This window comes from Schistocerca serialis, chromosome 2 (genome assembly GCF_023864345.2).
Source record: "Schistocerca serialis cubense isolate TAMUIC-IGC-003099 chromosome 2, iqSchSeri2.2, whole genome shotgun sequence".
NCBI classification, from domain to species: Eukaryota; Metazoa; Arthropoda; class Insecta; order Orthoptera; family Acrididae; genus Schistocerca; species Schistocerca serialis.
Genome location: NC_064639.1, coordinates 878747981 through 878767930, shown reverse-complemented (window position 1 = coordinate 878767930; position 19950 = coordinate 878747981). Strand labels below are relative to the sequence as shown.

The following is a 19950-nucleotide window of genomic DNA, read 5'->3' as shown; positions in this document are numbered from 1 at the left end:
TTATTGTTTTCATCTTAGAAATCACACACCCAACCTGTTACAAATAACTGTTTGGTACATCGACCCAGGTTCAACACCTCTAAGGTTGTCTTCATGAGGATGAAATTTTGAGAAACCTTAAAAATACATTGCCAGAAACGATGGGCGGTCAGAATTAAGAGCAGATATGCTAAAGCTAAAAAATAAAATAAAACAATAATGCCAGTCTGATGTTGTACTTAGCTAGGCATACGTGCTAAAGGCTGGAACCAGTTTTATTTATTTATTTATTTATTTTTGACTTTGAGCATATCTGTTCTTAATTCTGACCATTGCTTTCCCACAATGTAATTTCACGGTTTCTCCAAATTTCATTCTGAAGAACACATCCTTAGAGGTGTCGAAACCTAGGTCAACGTACCAAACGTTATTAGAAACCGGTTCGCTGTGTGATTGCACTGCTGAAACTACTATACGGTTGCTGAGAAACAGCCATGTTTAAAACTACATGAAAAACTTTTATTTGCAGTACAAGCAAGTTCATATTTGTGTCGCAACCTTCTGGGATGACTAACTTTCAGTTCACTTACGACATTCTCAGCTGCTGCAGAGGGGACACTGTATTTTTTGTATTGGCTTAACTGCAGTGAATACTGTGTTGGCAATAAGAGTATTCGAGGTTCCGTGATGTAGGAACTAGTCATCGATCCTCGAATTTAGCTCTACACTCATATTTTCGGCTGGATTAAGTGTACAAGAAACGTTCAATGGATCGGCTAGCTGCTTCCAAGCACAGGAAACCATATCGTCATTCGCCACAAGTGGTTGGGGCGGGGAGTGGGGGTGGGGGGGAACAGGATAGCACGCGACAAAATATCGTAGCACGCGGCAAAATATCGTGACCACTATCTGAAACTCGTCTCCATTAATTTGATTAATATAGCATCTTAATTAATTTTGACTGGAATACTCTCTTTCAAATTCTGAAGGTGGCAGGTGTAAAATACAGGGAGCGAAAGGCTATTTACAATTTTTACAGAAACAAGATGGCAATTACAAGAGTCGTTCGACATGAAAGGAAAGCAGTGGTTGAGAATGGAGTGGCCAAGCGGTTCTAGGCGCTTCAGTCTTGAACCCCGCTGCTGCTACGGTCGCAGGTTCGAATCCTGCCTTGGGCATGGATGTGTGTGATGTCCTTAGGTTAGTTAGGTTTAAGTAGTTCTAAGTTCTAGTGGACTGATGAACTCAGATGTTGAGTCCCATAGTGCTCACAGCCATTTGAGAATGGAGTGAGACACGGCTGTAGCCTGTCACCAATGTTATTCAATCTACCTTGTATATAGTGAGCAAGCAGTAAAGAAAACGAAAGAAAAATTTGGAGTACGAATTAAAATCCACAAAAACGAAATAAGAACTTTGAGATTTGTCGACGACACTGTAATGCTGTCAGAGACAGCAAAGGATCTGGAAGAGCAACTGAACCGAATGGACAGCGTCTTGAAAGGCGGATATAAGATGAACATCAACAAAAGAAAAACGAGGATAATGGAATGTAGTCGAATTAAATCGGGTGGTGCTGAGGGAATTAGATTAGGAAATGAGACACTTAATATAGTAAATGGGTTTGCTCTTTTGGGAGCAAAATAACTGATGATGGTCGAAGCAGGGAGGATATAAAAAGTAGACTGGCAATGGCAAGGAAAGCGTTTCTGAAGAAGAGAAATTTGTTAACATCTAGTATAGATGTAAGTTTCAGAAAGTCATTTCTGAAAGTATTTGTATGGAGCGTAGCCATGTATGGAAGTGAAACATGGACGATAAACAGTGTAGACAAGAAGAGAATAAAACCTTTCGAAATGTGGTTCTACAGAAGAATGTTGAAGATTAGATGGGTAGATCATATAACTAATGAGGAGGTACCGAATAGAATTGGGGGAAAGAGGAATTTGTTACACAACTTGACTAGAAGAAGAGATCGGTTGGTGGGACACGTTGCGGGGCATCAAGGGATCACCAATTTAGTACTGGAGGGAGTCGTGGAGGGTAAAACCGTAGAGGGAGATCAAGAGATGAATACACTAAGTAGATTCAGAAGGATGTAGATTGCTGCAGTTATTCGGAGATGAAAAGGCGTGCACAGGATAGAGTAGCATGGAGAGCTGCATCATACCTGTTTTTGGACTGAAGACAGCAGCAACAACAACAAAAACAGCATCTTAACTACTGTACACTGTCTCCGAAAATCGAGTTCAGTTATTGAGAATCGCTGTTAATGCTATCAATAAGTTGAGCAAGAGCGCTTCTAAATGTCTACAAAAATCGATACACAATCGGGCTAGAATATGTTCCAATAGACTCTTCAGCACGAACCGAGGTAGAAGGCCATAGCAGCGGTGGGATAATGAACTATCATTTGGGCGCCCAAGTTTATTGTAAGTTCCATAAATCACAGAAGACAAATGCCAGGATGTTTTCTTTGAAGAGAATACAGTCGATTTCATTCCCCATACACCATCAATGCGAGCTTGGAATCCATCACTAATGGTGTCAACGTTCGTGCAATGTTTGCCACTAACTTCCGTTCTTTCAGCTCTGAAATTTTAATTCATAACATTCTTGAAAATTTAAGATTGTAACACAATAACTTTATTTAAAATTAACGCTAAAAGTACTAATTCTCCACGTATATGAACGAAACATCATATTTTAATCACATTGCTATGCAGTATACCATATTGTGTCTCATAGTGCTATATAACAGTTACAGTCAAATATTAAAAAAAAAAAGAAACAGAAAAGAAGGCGGTAGTCGTAATTTAATAACTGCTGCTTCTTTAACAATTAAACCCATACAATGACATATTTCGTACCTCTAGCTTACTGGCACTCAAAGCAAAGGAGAAAACCCTGAAAACTTTGAGTGAGTTTAAACTTTACGATCACATTCACAAATGATCATATTTCATTATTTTCTAGAAATTGATTGTTTCAGTGCATAATATTTCTTTCATCGAAATAATATTTTGAGTGAGGTGTCTTAAAAGAGTCAAATTGCGGTATATATATATATATATATATATATATATATATATATATATATTGCTATCATTCCAGTTTCTCGAAGAATTATTATAAGGTCGTACCATATCAGACGGGAAAATCGATTTTTAATTCTTATGAGGGGAAAAACCGCATAAAGAGCATAATGAAATCGGCTTTCAATTTTTAGAAACCATTCAAAAGCTAAGATCGCACAAAATATTTTTTATTCAAGACAACCGGTTTCGACGGTCTTAGCTGTCAACTTTAGAACATTTTTTGTAGTAAAACTTGTTCATTCTCCGCTGAACCTCAACGACAAGATGTCAAGTGGATAAAACTCAGCACATTATAACTATTTGTCATCACGAAAATATTTGTATAATGTAACAAGCATCTGTGAACAATACCTGTATGGACATACCCTTTTGGACAAGGTGCTACATGTTTTTAAATATTTTAGCGACGACAAAAGTTCATAATGTGCTGAGTTTTGAAACAGGAACTTATGGATACCCTCTATTCGCATATGGAAATAATACTTCTTAATGAGGAGAGTGTGATTACCAGAGAATTGGAAAACAAATTTTTCTAGTATACCTTGAAACAGAATCAACATGTCACATCTACAGTACATAACGTCGTAGCATTTATTTATTGACTGGATGTGTCTAATCAATGTTTATAGCGTCGATATGAATTCAGACGATATGTCTGCAGGGGGAAGAGTCACTTACCGTCAAATCCTTTTTGGCAGATGCACAGCTTGCACTCTGAGGAAGTTCCATCTATTTTCTGATCTTCGAAGTATGTCTTCCCCCTGTATGAGCACTCGGCCGGAGGAATTTCGGTATCATTCACTGCAAAAGATTTGTTATTTTAAGAAAATGATACAACAACGTTTCTCAGTGGAATAAAACACTGCTCAGTGTAGTCATATTTTTTGGCTGTGAGCACAGTATAATACCCTTCCTTTACGACACTCCTGCTCGTTTTTGTTATCCACTGTGACAGCAGTTCGTCAAGCGTAGTTAAACTGTTGAGTTCGTTATCTGGCGAATGCGTTCAGTATGGTTTTACAGTACTGTAAAATGGTCTCAACGATGGGAACTATTTATAGCAATAAATCACGTCATAACAAGAACAAGGCACCACAACTGTCTGGCTTCTGGATTGATATGGACCTCTAGACGCCACCAGTGGACAGTAAATATATGCAAAACCGACACAAGCATAAAAAATCGCCATTCACGCACCTAGGAAAGAGAGGTGAGGTGGCCTGCATGCCTAAACGACACAACTGTAACATACGGGTATCAGTCGAGAGACGAGACTAACCCGTGGTTTCGCAAGAGGGGCAGCAGCCTTTTCTGTAGCTGCAGGATGCAACACTCTCAATGTCCGACTGATCTGGCTCTGTAACATTATCCAGTACGGCCGTGCTATGTCGTACTGCGAACGGCGGATAGCAAGGGAATTACATACGTTGTTTTTCCCGAAGGTATTCAGCTCTAACGTAACGCTTAATGACTGACTCGAATTAGAAAGAAAAGTGTATTTATGGTACAACTGGACTTGAAGAAGCTATAGGTTGACGGGACACATGCTGACCTGTCAAGGAAATGTTAATTTGGTAATGGACGGAAACGTGTGTGGGGGAGGAGAGATAAAAATTGCAGAAGGAATCCAAATCATGAACATAGTAAGCACCTTAAAATGCATATAGATTGCGGTAGTTATCCAGAGCGGGTTGCACAGTACAGCGTGGAGAGTTGCATCATACCAGTATTCGGCTGAAGACCATAGTAGGAAGAAAAAAAACTCATCACGATAAGAGAAATCATGGCTGGCACAGAAAAATTTAAGGGCTCGTTTTCCCCGCGCGCCGTTCAAGAGTGGATCTGTAGAGACAGCTTGAATGTGGTTCATTGAACCCTCCGCCAGACACTTACTTGTGAATAGCAGAGTAATCACATAGATGTAGACGAATACTAAGGAAAGAAGAACTGTAACTGGCTGACGAGTCAGGAACCCTGATCTTCGGAAATCTATTTTCTTCAAAACAAATAATTCTGTATCATGTTTATTTTACGTACCAATACGATATCTTCCTTTACGCCGTTACTTAACTTCAGTGTTTTTACGTTCAATTTAGTTCCTAGCAACATAACAACTATACTATCGATTACAAAGCTGTTTTTACGACAATATGTATCATAATTTATGGTACATTATTCTTGTCTAAAATAAGTTTTAATATTAAACAGGAAACGTTTCCTAATGTTTTGCAAAATTATGTTTATTTGGTCACGAGGCTGCTTCCGCCCTCTGAGGGCACCTCTCCGTGACATGTGAATGCCGCAAACGCAAGTAAAATAACGTGCACTACACAAAGTTATTATTTATACAAAAGATAAAAAATGATAGGTAGTGTGTTTAGATAGGAAAACATTAAGTAAAGTTTTTTGTATGGAGAGTCATTTAACAAACTCATGAAAAGCGGAGTTGAATTTATAACATTTAAGCTGAGGCCGTCAGCCCGCTAGTGACCTTACGATTATAACTTTGTATTGTATTAGAAAGTGTTGTTGTTGTTGTTGTGGTCTTCAGTCCTGAGACTGGTTTGATGCAGCTCTCCATGCTACTCTATCCTGTGCAAGCTTCTTCATCTCCCAGTACCTACTGCAACCTACATCCTTCTGAATCTGCTTTGTGTATTCATCTCTTGGTCTCCCTCTACGATTTTTACCCTCCACGCTGCCCTCCAGTGCTAAATTTGTGATCCCTTGATGCCTCAAAACATGTCCTACCAACCGATCCCTTCTTCTAGTCAAGTTGTGCCACAAACTTCTCTTCTCCCCAATCCTATTCAATACCTCCTCATTAGTTATGTGATCTACCCACCTTATCTTCAGCATTCTTCTGTAGCACCACATTTCGAAAGCTTCTATTCTCTTCTTGTCCATGCTAGTTATCGTCCATGTTTCACTTCCATACATGGCTACACTCCATACAAATACTTTCAGAAACGACTTCCTGACACTTAAATCTATACTCGATGTTAACAAATTTCTCTTCTTCAGAAACGATTTCCTTGCCATTGCCAGTCTACATTTTATATCCCCTCTACTTCGACCATCATCAGTTATTTTACTCCCTAAATAGCAAAACTCCTTTACTAATTTAAGTGTCTCATTTCCTAATCTAATTCCCTCAGCATCACCCGATTTAATTTGACTACATTCCATTATCCTCGATTTGCTTTTGTTGATGTTTATCTTATATCCTCCTTTCAAGACACTGTCCATTCCGTTTAACTCCTCTTCCAAGTCCTTTGCTGTCTCTGACAGAATTACAATGTCATCGGCGAACCTCAAAGTTTTTACTTCTTGTCCATGAATTTTAATACCTACTCCGAATTTTTCTTTTGTTTCCTTTACTGCTTGCTCAGTATACAGATTGAATAACATCGGGGAGAGGCTACAACCCTGTCTCACTCCTTTCCCAAACACTGCTTCCCTTTCATGCCCCTCGACTCTTATAACTGCCATCTGGTTTCTATACAAATTGTAAATAGCCTTTCGCTCCCTGTATTTTACCCCTGCCACCTTTAGAATGTGAAAGAGAGTATTCCAGTCAACATTGTCAAAAGCTTTCTCTAAGTCTACAAATGCTAGAAACGTAGGTTTGCCTTTTCTTAATCTTTCTTCTAAGATAAGTCGTAAGGTTAGTATTGCCTCACGTGTTCCAGGCATTTCTACGGAATCCAAACTGATCTTCCCCGAGGTCCGCTTCTACCAGTTTTTCCATTCGTCTGTAAAGAATTCGCGTTAGTATTTTGCAGCTGTGACTTATTAAACTGATAGTTCGGTAATTTTCACATCTGTCAACACCTGCTTTCTTTGGGATTGGAATTATTATATTCTTCTTGAAGTCTGTGGGTATTTCACCTGTCTCATACATCTTGCTCACCAGATGGTAGAGTTTTGTCAGGACTGGCTCTCCCAATGCCGTCAGTAGTTCTAATGGAATGTTGTCTACTCCCGGGGCCTTGTTTCGACTCAGGTCTTTCAGTGCTCTGTCAAACTCTTCACGCAGTATCGTATCCCCCATTTCATCTTCATCTACATCCTCTTCCATTTCCATAATATTGTCCTCAAGTACATCGCCCTTGTATAAACCCTCTTTATACTCCTTCCACCTTTCTGCCTTCCCTTCTTTGGGGTTTGCCATCTGAGCTCTTGATATTCATTTAAGTGGTTCTCTTCTCTCCAAAGGTCTCTTTAATTTTCCTGTAGGCAGTATCTATCTTACCCCTAGTGAGATAAGCCTCTACATCCTTACATTTGTCCTCTAGCCATCCCTGCTTAGCCATTTTGCACTTCCTGTCGATCTCATTTTTGAGACGTTTGTATTCCTTTTTACCTGCTTCATTTTCTGCATTTTTATATTTTCTCCTTTCATCAATTAAATTCAATATTTCTTCTGTTACCCAAGGATTTCTATTAGCCCTCGTCTTTTTTCCTACTTGATCGTCTGCTGCTTTCACTACTTCATCCCTCAGAGCTACCCATTCTTCTTCTACTGTATTTCTTTTCCCCATTCCTGTCAATTGTTCCCTTACGCTCTCCCTGAAACTCTCTACAACCTCTCGTTCTTTCAGTTTATCCAGGTCCCATCTCCTTAAATTCCCACCTTTTTGTAGTTTCTTCAGTTTCAATCTGCAGTTCATAACCAATAGATTGTGGTCAGAATCCATATGTGCCCCTGGAAATGTCTTACAATTTAAAACCTGGTTCCTAAATCTCTGTCTTACCATTATATAATCTATCTGATACCTTTTAGTATCTCCAGGGTTCTTCCAGGTATACAACCTTCTTTTATGATTCTTGAACCAAGTTTTAGCTATGATTAAGTTATGCTCTGTGCAAAATTCTACAAGGCGGCTTCCCCTTTCATTTCTTCCCCCCCAACTAATATTATTAGCATCTTGTGTCAAGCTCCGGCGGAAAATACTGTTAATGTTAAAATAATTTTTTTCTATGGTATGTTCTGTGTAATGGCTGTGCCGCAAACTTCTGCTCGCTTGCATACACAGAATTAAATTTCTTACCTTTCTCTTTCTCAGGTTGGGCCCACTTCACGGATATTTGTTTAATGCGGTTCAGATTACGGCACATAAAGTTTCTTGTTCTTACAGCGCTAATTTCACTGTTCTCTCTGTGTTAACAGGCGGCCCTTTACTGCGACAGATTGAAAAAATGTCTGCGATACACTGCAAATTTGTCCCGCTCCATTCTCAACTGCTTCTTCCCTTTCGTGTATTTCGATTTGCAGCTACAACCTTGTTTCTGTACGAGCTGTAGATAACCATCCGCTCTCTATATTTCATCCCTTCCACTTTCACGTATTGCAGGAGTGTACTGAATTCAACACACTCAAAAGATTTCTGTCAGCCCTTAAATACTGTAACTTATGTTTGCCTTTCTTTAACGATCTTTCTAGGATAAGTAGTAGGATAAGTAGTAGGGTAAGTATTTCTCCAGAACACAAGATGATTTTCCCCGAGGTCGGCTTACACGAGTTTCTTCCACTATTTTGTAAATAATTCGTGTCAGTATGTCCCAATCATTACTAATGAAACAAATTGTCCGGTAACATTCACACCTGTCAGCACCTTCTTTCTTTGCAATTATAATTATTAAATTCTTCTCGAACAGGCATGGTATTACACCTGTTTAACAAATTTTGCACATGGTGGGAAGTCTTCTGTCATGTCTGGCTCTTGCAACGACTTCAGTGATACTGAGTGGATTTCATCCACTCACGGGCTTTGTTACCAAAAAATGGTTCAAATGGCTCTGAGCACTATGGGACTTAACATCTATGGTCATCAGTCCCCTAGAACTTAGAACTACTTAAACGTAACTAACCTAAGGACATCACACAACACGCTTTGTTACCATTTACTTCTTTCAGTGGCTTATTGAGTTCCCCTCACTTTTGTTTTGTAAGATTGTCTTGAAGTCCAATTGTCTTCCGTAGCTCCTCTACATATCGCTTCCACCTTTCAGCTTTTCCTTCTTTGCTTAGTACTGGGTTGCCACCTAAGCTCTTGACATACGGGAGCTTCCCTTTAATCCAAACGCCATTTTAATTTTGCTATTGGATTTACTTACCTTTTTCTCCTAGTTCTTCTACAGCCTTGCGTCTCTCCTCAAACCATTCCTGCTTACGCCTTTTTCCTCTGTCACCCCTTTTGCATGCTTTAATTGGCGTATTTTCATATTTTCTCCTTTTGTCAGTGAACTCATCGTCTCTTAAGTTATTGAAGGACATCCATTGGACCTTGACTTTTTGCGTAATTTATCCTCTACTGACTTCTCCATTTCTCAGAGTTACTCATTCGACTTATATCAAGTTATTTAGCTCCATTTCAGTCAGGCATACTCTAACGCTCCCTCTGGAACTCTAAACAACCTCTGCTGCTTTCAATCCATCCAGGTCTCATCTCCTTAATTTCCAACATTTCTCCAATTGCTCTAGTTTTAATCTATATTTTATAACTAGTAAATTATGTTCAGAGTCGACATCTGCCAATGGCTGTCTTACCATTATATAATCAAGATGAATGTTTTTCACTGTCGTCCAGCACTTATACAAATTGGGAAACTTATTTTTCACACAGCAACTGCAATAGCAGAAATACAGTAGACGTCAACATGAAGAATGTCTGTTTACGCATCAACCCCTATGCTTAGATACTGTGCTACAAGTACGTAAGATAGGATTTTCCTAAAACCCTTCCTAGGAGACAATAGAGGTGATGGTCGATAGCTCCAGGAACTTATCTGGATTGGTCTAGCATCATTTATGCATTTTTTGTCTATCCTACATTCTTATTCTAAATAAAACGTCTTACAAACAGCAATATATGTTGATTTGTAGGACATTTTATTTAATCCATAAAGAATTTAATGAGTGTAATGAATCTATTTAACTTTTGTTACTCACCACAGCGCACTCCAGTGGGGCAGCATCCATCTAGATTATCTGTCTGGTAGCACTCTGCCTCTCGACCTAGAGGAACGCCGAGTAATGCACAGTCATATCCATAACAGTTGAAGGCTGATTCTCCCCTGTGGTGAAAATGAGATATTTTTTTACACAGTTTTGGCTGGTTTCTTTGCATGTTGTGTTTTTAAAGGAACAGGCTTGGTATTTATCCATGAATTTATATAGATACATTCTGTTCTTAGAGGCGAAAAGGATCAGAATCAAAACTAATGAAGCCCTAAGTCTTTTTAATGTACCTGTCTGATACATGATATTTAAACATTTTGTCATTTCGTATCCTTTTCAAATGTAGAAGCTTATTTTTAGGTACAATAAAATATATTTTCTTCCCTTCTCAAGTGTTAGCGAATACATTTGAACGATCGCATTATAGAACTTTTAAATATAAATATCTTCCTATAATTCTGTCGTTGTATTTGCGAATCAAATTATAGGTCATAACAGTACTACATATACCTTTTGCTTTGCCAATTCTGCGGCTTTTACGAGGAACGGTCACTATTTGGTGCTAGCTGAGAAAGCGAGAAGATAACCATCAAGTAAAACTACCATTCCGAGATTCGAAACTAGGTGGGAATCACTGTATATTTTTCTAATCGAATGCAAGGAGTGTCAATTGAAATAGTTAAAGAATCTGTGCCCGTAGGACAATAATACTGTATTAAACTCTAACAGACCAATACTGTTTTTGAATGCGACAGCTGTTGTTACTTGTAATAACTGAAAGTAATTCTGAATAAAGTAGAAGTTCTTCAATTGAATGAGTTATGAGGCTCAGAAAAGCGTCTGTTACTTCCTTTGTGTTAGAGCAAATAGCCGTTATTGCATGGTGACGAATTTACATTCACGGAGTATAGGCTACATTAGTACCAAAACTAATCGGTTGAGTTTGTACGAGTATTAAGCAAAGCCTTATTTAATGATGTCAAGTTGACAAGACTCATGCACCGTTCATAACTGCAGGGAACAAAAATTTCAGAAAATTTCCCTTTTAAAATTCTGAAAGGTTTTGGAAGTTAAGGCGTTTTGAGCATAGTTCGCTGGGCTCATACAGCTTAAAGAACAGTCTCACAAAACCGTCAGAGATCAAAAACAGTTTACACTGATTAATGAAAGAAATACTGTATTTGGGAACTTTATTAAAATATCGTCTTATGACATTTCTCGTTTGCGAACTTTCCACCAACTTCGCACTTCACAACTTTCCTGAACACTACAATCTGTCAAGTATTCTGCCCTCAGTCTACCCCATCTCAAGCACTCCAATTTTCAGCACTGGAAAGTTACGGAAACATCCCACCTCTAAGACTAATGTCTCCACCTCGTTTAATCATCATTTTGAAGAACCTCCATCTCATTAAGACTCAAGCACTTCCGCGTCAGCATTTTTTGTCTTTTTCTTTTTAAGTCATCGGTGTTCTGACTGATTTGATACGGCACAACACTTGCAACATACTTCCTCAATTATTTGCTGCACATTCCGATCTCTGCTTTCCTCTGCAAATTGTACCTTATACAGATCGCTATAGTACCATGGAAGTTATTCTATGATGTCTTAACAAATGTCCTGCCCTTCTACCCCTTCTTCCTGGCAGGTTTCCTTCCCCTCCCGAATCTCCGGAGATCCTCTTTATTCCTTAGGTGATCATTCCACCTAATTTTCAACATTCTTCTGTAGCACCAAATCTCAAATGCTTCGATTATCTTCCTTCTTCTCACTGTCCTTGTTACATTACCATACAATGCTCTCGTCCAAACACACACACTCCGAAATTTCTTCACAAAATTAAGTCCTATGTTTGATGCTAGTATCCTTCTCATGGCCAGATATGCTCTTTTTTGCAGACAAATCCTGAATTTTATATCCTCCTTGTTCCGTCTGTCACGGGTTACCTTGCTAGCTAGCTAGGAGAATACCGAAACTTTATCTACTTACTGATGTTAAGTTTCCCGTTGTTCTCGATTCTGCTACTTATCATTACTTTCGTCTTTCTTCTGTTTACTCTCAATTCATATTCTTTACTCACTACCTGTACATTCCACTCAGAAGGTCCTGTAATTCATCTTCATTTCCACTGAGGGTAGCAATATCATCGGGTAATCTTATTATTGATATCCTTTGACACTGAACATTAATTCCATTCTTGAAACTTTCTTTTGTTTCCATCATTGCTTCTTCGAGGTAATAGACTGAACAGTAAGAGTGAAGGACCTCACTCCTTCCTTACACCGTTTTTAATCCGAGCACTCCGTTTTTGATCTTCCCGTTTTATTGTGAGCTCATATCTCTTGTACATATTATACACTGAAGAGCCAAGGAAACTGGTACACCTGCCTAACATTGTGCAGGGCCCCCGCGATCACGCATAAGTGCCGCAACACGACGTGACATGGATTCGACTAATGTCTGAAGTCTTCGTTGATCCATTATGGATCGTGGGACGACGGCTGGCATGAACTTTTTGATGCAATACGGCTGTTGGTAAATTATTGCATCAAGAATGTCTGGAGTAGTGCTGGAGAGAACTGACACCATGAATCCATAAATCAGTGAGAGTATGGCGGAGGGGAGGGGGCGGTTGGATATCTCTTTTGAACGGCACGTTACAAGGCATCCAGATCATGCTTAATAATGTCCATATCTTGCAAGTTTGATGGCCAGCGGAAGTGTTTAAACTCAGAAGAGTGTTCCTGGAGCCAATCTGTAGCAACTCTGGACGTATAGGGTGTCGCATTGTCCTGCTAGAATCATCCAAGTCCATCAGAAAGCACAATTGACATGAATGGATGCAGGGTGATCAGACAGAATGCTTACGTACTCGTCACCTGTGAGAGTCGCATCTAAACGTATCAGGGATCCCATACCACTCCAACTGCACACGCCCCACACCATCAAAGAGTCTCCACCAGTTTGTGTAGTTCCCTGCTGACATGCAGGGTCCATGGATTCATGAGGTTGTCTCTATACCCGCACACGTCCATCCGCTAGATACAATTTGAAATGAGACTCATCCGACCAGGCAACATGTTTCCAGTCATCAAATGTCCAATTTTGGTGTTAACGTGCCCAGGTCAGACTAAATCTTTGTGTCGTGCAGTCATCAAGGGTACACGAGTGGGCCTTCGGCTCCGAATGCCCATATCGATGATGTTTTGTTCAATGATTAGCACGCTGACACTTGTTGATGGCCCAGCATTGATATCTGCAGCACTTTGTGGAAGGGTTGCACTTCTGTCACACTGAGCGATTCTCTTCAGTCGCCGTTTGTCCCATTCTTGCAGGAGCTTTTTCTGGCCACAGCGACGTTGGAGATTTGTTTTTTTACCGGACTGCTGACATTTACGTAACACTCGTGAAATGGTCGTATGGGAATATCCCCACTTGAACGCTACCTCGTAGATGCTCTGCCTCATTGACATTAGTCGGGTCCATGTCACTTCGCGTTGCGGCACTTCTGTGCTCTCGCGGGGGCCCTACGCGATGTTAGGCTGGTATAGCACTTTCTTTGGCTCTTTAGTTTATGATGTAGTTGTGATGACAGCAAATGGTAGGGGTCGAAGCAACTGTGGATGGACGTAAAACGCCTGCAGGGCCTTGTTCTCACAGGAACAGTTCACCGACAACTAACAGAGGAAGATGTAGGACCAGGACCCACTGCTGGAAATTGCGCTGTGGCGAGCACATGTGCCACTTCTAATACCTAGTGTATACATTCACCCAATTATTTTTTTTTTCTGCAGAAGCTTGTATAAATGTGCTATACTTGTCAGTCTTTTAAGACTGAAATGTGATAATTACGCACTGCGTCAACAATGAGACAAATACTGAATATTTTCACAAACATTACTAACTTTTGCAGATAACGTGTGATAGCACTGCTTGTTACACTGTATGTTTTTAATTCATCTCATATTTTAGAAACCTAATTTCAAACGTTTTCGGCTAATAAGTGGACTGTACATATCTGTTGGTTAACTTGGTTAGCTTGTTTCGCGATGCTGAAATTACTGTAAAACATATAGTTTTATTTACGTACAAATGACTACTGTGAGTATTCTTGAAAGAATTGTTACAAACGCTCGAACAGGAGTGAACTGACATGATTTGATACTATGAAATAATGCATTGACAATGGCTAGGCACTAGCCGAAATCTAGATTTGACAAAAAAGGACGACTGGTTACTGTGCTCTGTCATGTGTAAACCATAAGACAGTTGCTGGGTGCACCCACGCTCCTAATGGAAGGTAACCTGATATAATTATAGGTTATACAGATTCAGAGCAGATAGGACACTTCACTTACCCATTCGTTCCGTCCGTATCGCTACTGCATTCGCAACTCGGTATGCACTTGAAGTCTAGTTCTTCCCCTGTTTCTACGCCAGGTTCGTAAGTTTTCCCTTTGTAATAGCACTTTGCCTTGTCCAACGACAGAAGTGTACCTAGAAAAATAATTTTTTAAAGTATTACATATGGCATACGACTACATGATCTTTCCTGAACACACTAACATTTTTTAAACAGAAACGTCTTCTGTCTTTGTGATTTGATTACGATTTGTTGTCACAAATATAATAAATAGAAACTAAAAATCACTGCACCGAATGGTGGTTCAGTTGTAGGAAGCCCACGTGGGGAACGTTTCGAGGAAGTGCGCTGATTATTGGAAGCGGCAAGGAGGACAATCATTTATTTGAGCATATTGTGTGAACATACCGGTTGACGAGCACACCTACGATGTTTCAGCGTCCTACGATGTATATCAGTCGATACTCTAGTGTTCTGAAGACCGTCAATTTAATTATAACCAACCGTTGGCTTTGGCCGTCAAACGACAGTAAATTTTGCCGAATACCGAAGCGCAGCTCGGTGCACTTTTGCTGTCTGTCAGTGAAAAAGGTGGTATCACCCTAGCATTACGCTCAGATTGTAAGAGGTCAAAAATACATTTTCATTGGGGTTGTGGATGCGGAATGAAAGTGGTTGTTGTGGCACTGAAGGCACCCAGCTGTAGACTAGAAAACAATTTGTTCCCATTGTGAAAGGTATGGCATGTTTCTAGTTTATACTTTTTAGTTTATTCTCATAGTAAGCATTATGGATCGAAGTCATAACTTCCAGATAGGATACTTACTGCAGTCGAAGCGGCTGGGGCAGCATTCTCTGGAGCCGTCACTTGGAACGCAGCCCAGCTCCTCGTAGTACCGTATGGCTCTGAAGTTGGGGCAGTCCTCTACTCTACATCTTGTGGCCCCGGCATCTGTAACAAACAAATGTGTATATTAATTAGAACCAGAGGCTGCTTTCTCACAGAATTCCTAAGAGGCAGACAAAATGTAGGTAGGGTAACAGTAAACGAAACAGAGCTTAGCAATGTAAGACTGCTAGAAATTATTGCATGGTTGGTTGCTTGTTTGGGGGAAGAGACCAAGTAGCGAGATTATCGCTCTCGTAGGATTAGGGAAGGATGGGGAAGGAAGTCGGCCGTGCCCTTTCAAAGGAACCATCCCGGCATTTGCCTGGAGCGATTTAGGGAAATCACGGAAAACATAAATCAGGATGGCCGGACGCGGGATTGAACCGTCGTCCTTCCGAATGCGAGTCCAGTGTGTTAACCACTAATGATTGCTTACATATTGCTCTTATAACTGTTCCTGAACCCTATTCATCATAACGACTTACCTTTAAATATTCTTCAGTGATTTGCGTTTCGTATAGTTATTAAATTAGAAATCAGTGATAGCGGCTTTTTTCGGCTCAAAATTCAAAAAATCTCACAACGTACATACTTTACGAAATCTTGGAACGGTGTTTGTTTGATATTATAGGACCCAGAACGTGACAACGGCAAATGCTGCATACAGCAGTCGTAAAAACGCTAAAGCAAGCGGCCAACACAGGGTCATGGAAATTTTTGCTACTCGAGTGAATGTGTTTTGTAGATTTACGTCAATAATGCTAGTAGTAACAGGCGGAACTTGCACAAAACGCCACCCATCGTTTGATGATGTTGTCTGTCACATTGTTTTTCCAAACATTAACGGAAGCCAACTGTTCATGCATAAAGTAACAGTACAGTTTGTTACAAAGCCACTGACACATTTCTCTTTTTCTCAGCATTTGTTAATATTGTTTCAGCCTCGTAATAGGTGATCGTAAGCATAAGTGGCCTCAAATGGTATAAGAAAAAGGATGAAATCGGTTGTTGATACAATACAGTTCTCCCATAATTTCAGAATAATTCTGGTTAGAATAAAACACCAACGAGAAAATTCCTACTAAACTTTCAAAGTGTGGTTAAAAGAGTTTAGTCTTCTTCTCTAGACACGTGTAGAAACAAGGTGGTGATTTGCAAATCATTTTCGCTCGCTTTTAAAATGTAACTTCTTCATCGAGAGAGACGGCGCGTTGTTCTAAGGATTGGACCCACATTCGAAATCTCTCACTAATCATTTTGGACAAGTTCCACATGATCTTATACGAACGCTAGCATAGTTCCTTCAACCTGGACGCAGTTTATTCTTTCCCTCTTTCTCGTGTGTTGATTTCGTCCCTAATGATCACGATATTGACGAGGCGTGTACATCTAAGACTACCGGATACGCTCTCACACTACCGCATTCTGATATTATTGTAAAACACTCGTCTTTGTTTTTCGTGCTTGTTTCATATGTCTGTGATTGAGAAACACACGCCCACTACAGGGATAGTATTGAGAGACTGTTTCCATCTCATTCGTGTTTATTGCTGTCACAGATTCTCTTTCATGGTAATGGCTGTTGAGTTTTTGTTAATTTGTTTCTAGCATAAATATCACCATAATTACAAGTCAACAGGTGGAAATTACTTGCCCATTGCACTACCCGACAGTTCATGGTTTACCTTATTTTTTTCTGGCGTGATTCCCGCTTTGTTCGCAAGGTCCTCACGCTCTGATGACCATCCGCCATTTCCCTTTCCGGTTACGTGACGTTCATGTGACAGTTATATGAGCTTCTCGTATATCACCAGAAATGATGTGTAGGCCTTCTGTGCGCGGGTCACACACAGTTTTTGGTCACTAGTTCTTCTGTCGTAACTGCTTTGTTTCTTACACTGGACGTAAAGGAGTTTTAATGAAATATGTGGTCAAGTAGGAGTGGCCTGATGGTTCAGAGGTAAAATATTTGGTTCTAAGGATTGCAGTAATTTATTATACAGGGAGGCTAAAGTTTATTTTCTGCATTCCTTCTTCTCTATCTTGCCTACTCTGCTGGTAGGCCTCGTCAACTGGTCCGATCAATCTGCTCCAGTATGCCAAAGACACTTCCATCCTTGCCATCCCCTCGTCGTACTAACTACAGCAGTATCATTTCCTTACTTCAGCGACCAAATATCTCTTTTAGTTTCCTGTTCACCTGACTACCGTAATCATACCTTCGCTCCTCCCTTTTCCAGCTCGCACCTTCCGATCCAACACTTGCAAGCCCTGCATCATGTCCCCGTTACTGCTCCGTTTCATGTGTTGATTCGAGTTACTCATTCCGTTTTTCTTCATGAAATATGGACGACTGACGCAGCCGTCATGCTCGGGTGCTGCGTGCTGTGTTATTAGAGTGAAATCAACAGCCTGACTGAACATCGGAAAGTACGCCACTAATCAACGACGCCGAGGAAACCTGAGAAATCCATTCTGCCCCTGCCTTCTCTCACTTCATTCCCAGATTCATTCGCGCTCCTCTTCATCCCCCCTGTCCTATCCACCCCATACTTACTGGGAGCTGACCTCCACGGTCTCTCCAGAAGCAGCAAGGCGGAAGATCACCATCGTCCTTTACAGTTTTATAGTACTACTACTTCTTCTTTTATCGAGTAGGCCGTTTACCTGTTCTGGCCACAAAAAAGCTACTTGTGATCATTTCCTTTGGCAATGCTACGTCTCTACTGCATTTCCGTATATAAGATAAATATTGTTTTTATATCCTTCCTTCTTAGCTCTGTTTTGTTGTGAGCCTCGTCGTTTTATAAGTTCATTGATTCTGTTTTAAATACACTCACATCAGTCCACACATCGTCATTATTAAATCCATCTAATCTCGAGAAGTCTTTCGTGGATATCAGGAATCCCTGTGTTAAGGAAAAGTTTTTAGTATTCGTCATCTATGCCTGAGCAGTACAGGCAAACTGGTATAGCCACAGCTACCACTTCGTAAAATATCACTCGTTTGCTCATAGTTAATGAACTGTTCCCGGATATAATGCTGTGGTAGAATGGATTTCACTTTAAAACCGGACGTTTCGTCCCCATCTGCGGAGGAAATTTTCAAGACGGATAGTAGCTTTGTTGAATGTCCGGTTCACACCCTGGCTCGCTACTGGCAGTGTTCCAGTAGGAAGCTACATGGCGCCACCGTTCTCAGACTAGTCGCAGTACTACAATGGGAAGGAAGGAAGGAAGCCGGCGTAGCCACGGAGGTGTAACAAGAGGAGCTGTCACGTTGTCACAAACGTGAACCCAACGTCCGCCAAGTTATTAGAGCCAAACACTAGCTTCTGGTTGAAGCGTTTTAATGAAAAATGCGAGCTTGAATAATTGACATGTGTACTAGTCGGTCTGCTTGAAGTCGCTTCCTGGTTATTCGAAACGTGTATCATAAAGATAATTACATTAACGAGGCAAGGTACGTCGTTTTCTTGGATAAAATATGCCTTTAAGGTCAAGTAAATATCTGAAAAAGCCTTCCTGACTCAGCGTTATTCACGAAAGCACTGTAATATCTGCTATTTAAGATAACTGTTGGGTGCACATGACAGAAATTAAGAACAAGTAACAAGGGTAAACATTTGTGTGCTAATGTTTAGGGCACACTAACATGAAAGCACTGTACAGTGCCACCTCCCCTTAACATATCTCCATGACGTACAGTGGAACCTTGATTTCTAATGCATGGAAACCTCAGAATTCGGCTTGTACTCTCTCCGTTTCGAATCACTGCTTCTCACTATACCCAGGTTTACAGATCGCTTGGTCAAGTAATAAATTGGCTCACCTCACGCTATCGTTCGCTACATCTTATAAAACAACTTTCAGTGGCATAAAGTCATGAGACCCGTGTGCGGTAGTCCTTCCTCTTACATGAAATTCGACTCACCGGCTGCAGCTGTGAAGACCGCCAGCAGCAGCACGGAGATGACAGAAACACAGCGAGCGTCCATATCAGCGTCTCCAAACATGAGGTGGGCGTCTGATGCCGTTCGTGCTATATATACAGGCAGGGAAGAGAGACGGGAGCTGAACACACCTACGTCATCAGCAATAGACGTCACTGTAGGAGTCTGGGAGGGACGGTGGAGGTGGGGAGGGGGAGGGCAGGAGTCAAGGTCGGCTGTTCCGCTTCCTCGCCTCCTACTCCTCTTGCGGGCCGACGCTCCCGAGCCATGTAAATAAACTTGTTGAGTTCAATCTGCATGTCCGGGAACTACTGACTATAATCTGACGAAAGTGTTTCGAATGCAATGGCGACAAAGTACTTTGTCCTTCTACTAATATTTCTTCGAATCGGGAGTGAAGATAGGCGATATTGGCACACCAACGATGTCGATTTCGTTTTCATCGTCGACATCTAAACACCATTGGCGGGTAATAATCGTTTCCAATTTTCACGCCAATGTTACCTGACATACAAATACGTATACTATCATATTTATTGATCAACTAGCTTGGTGATCACTGTTTCGCTCGCGTAGACTGTGTGGCCTGCAGACACTTATTTATTTATTTATTCGAATTTTTATGTTATTCACAAATATAAAACCTTATAAGCTTTTCAAGCTAATCAAGCGATATAAGCATGGTTTCTCCCGAATGTACGTC

The 19950-nt window shown here is 40.5% G+C and overlaps 1 protein-coding gene across 1 annotated transcript in view; it reads right to left on the bottom strand.

Moving 5' to 3' along the window:
- Positions 1 to 19307, bottom strand: part of LOC126458208 (uncharacterized) — a 32744-nt gene extending 13437 nt beyond the window's left edge. The window contains exons 1-5 of the mRNA XM_050095103.1: positions 19229 to 19307; positions 15232 to 15357; positions 14401 to 14539; positions 10033 to 10157; positions 3756 to 3878 (exon numbers count right to left, since the gene is read on the bottom strand). Of these exons, the coding sequence (XP_049951060.1) occupies positions 3756 to 3878; positions 10033 to 10157; positions 14401 to 14539; positions 15232 to 15357; positions 19229 to 19292 (577 nt within the window). The 5' untranslated portion in view covers positions 19293 to 19307. The remainder of the gene's footprint in view (positions 1 to 3755; positions 3879 to 10032; positions 10158 to 14400; positions 14540 to 15231; positions 15358 to 19228) is intronic.
- Positions 19308 to 19950: the final 643 nt, after the last annotated feature.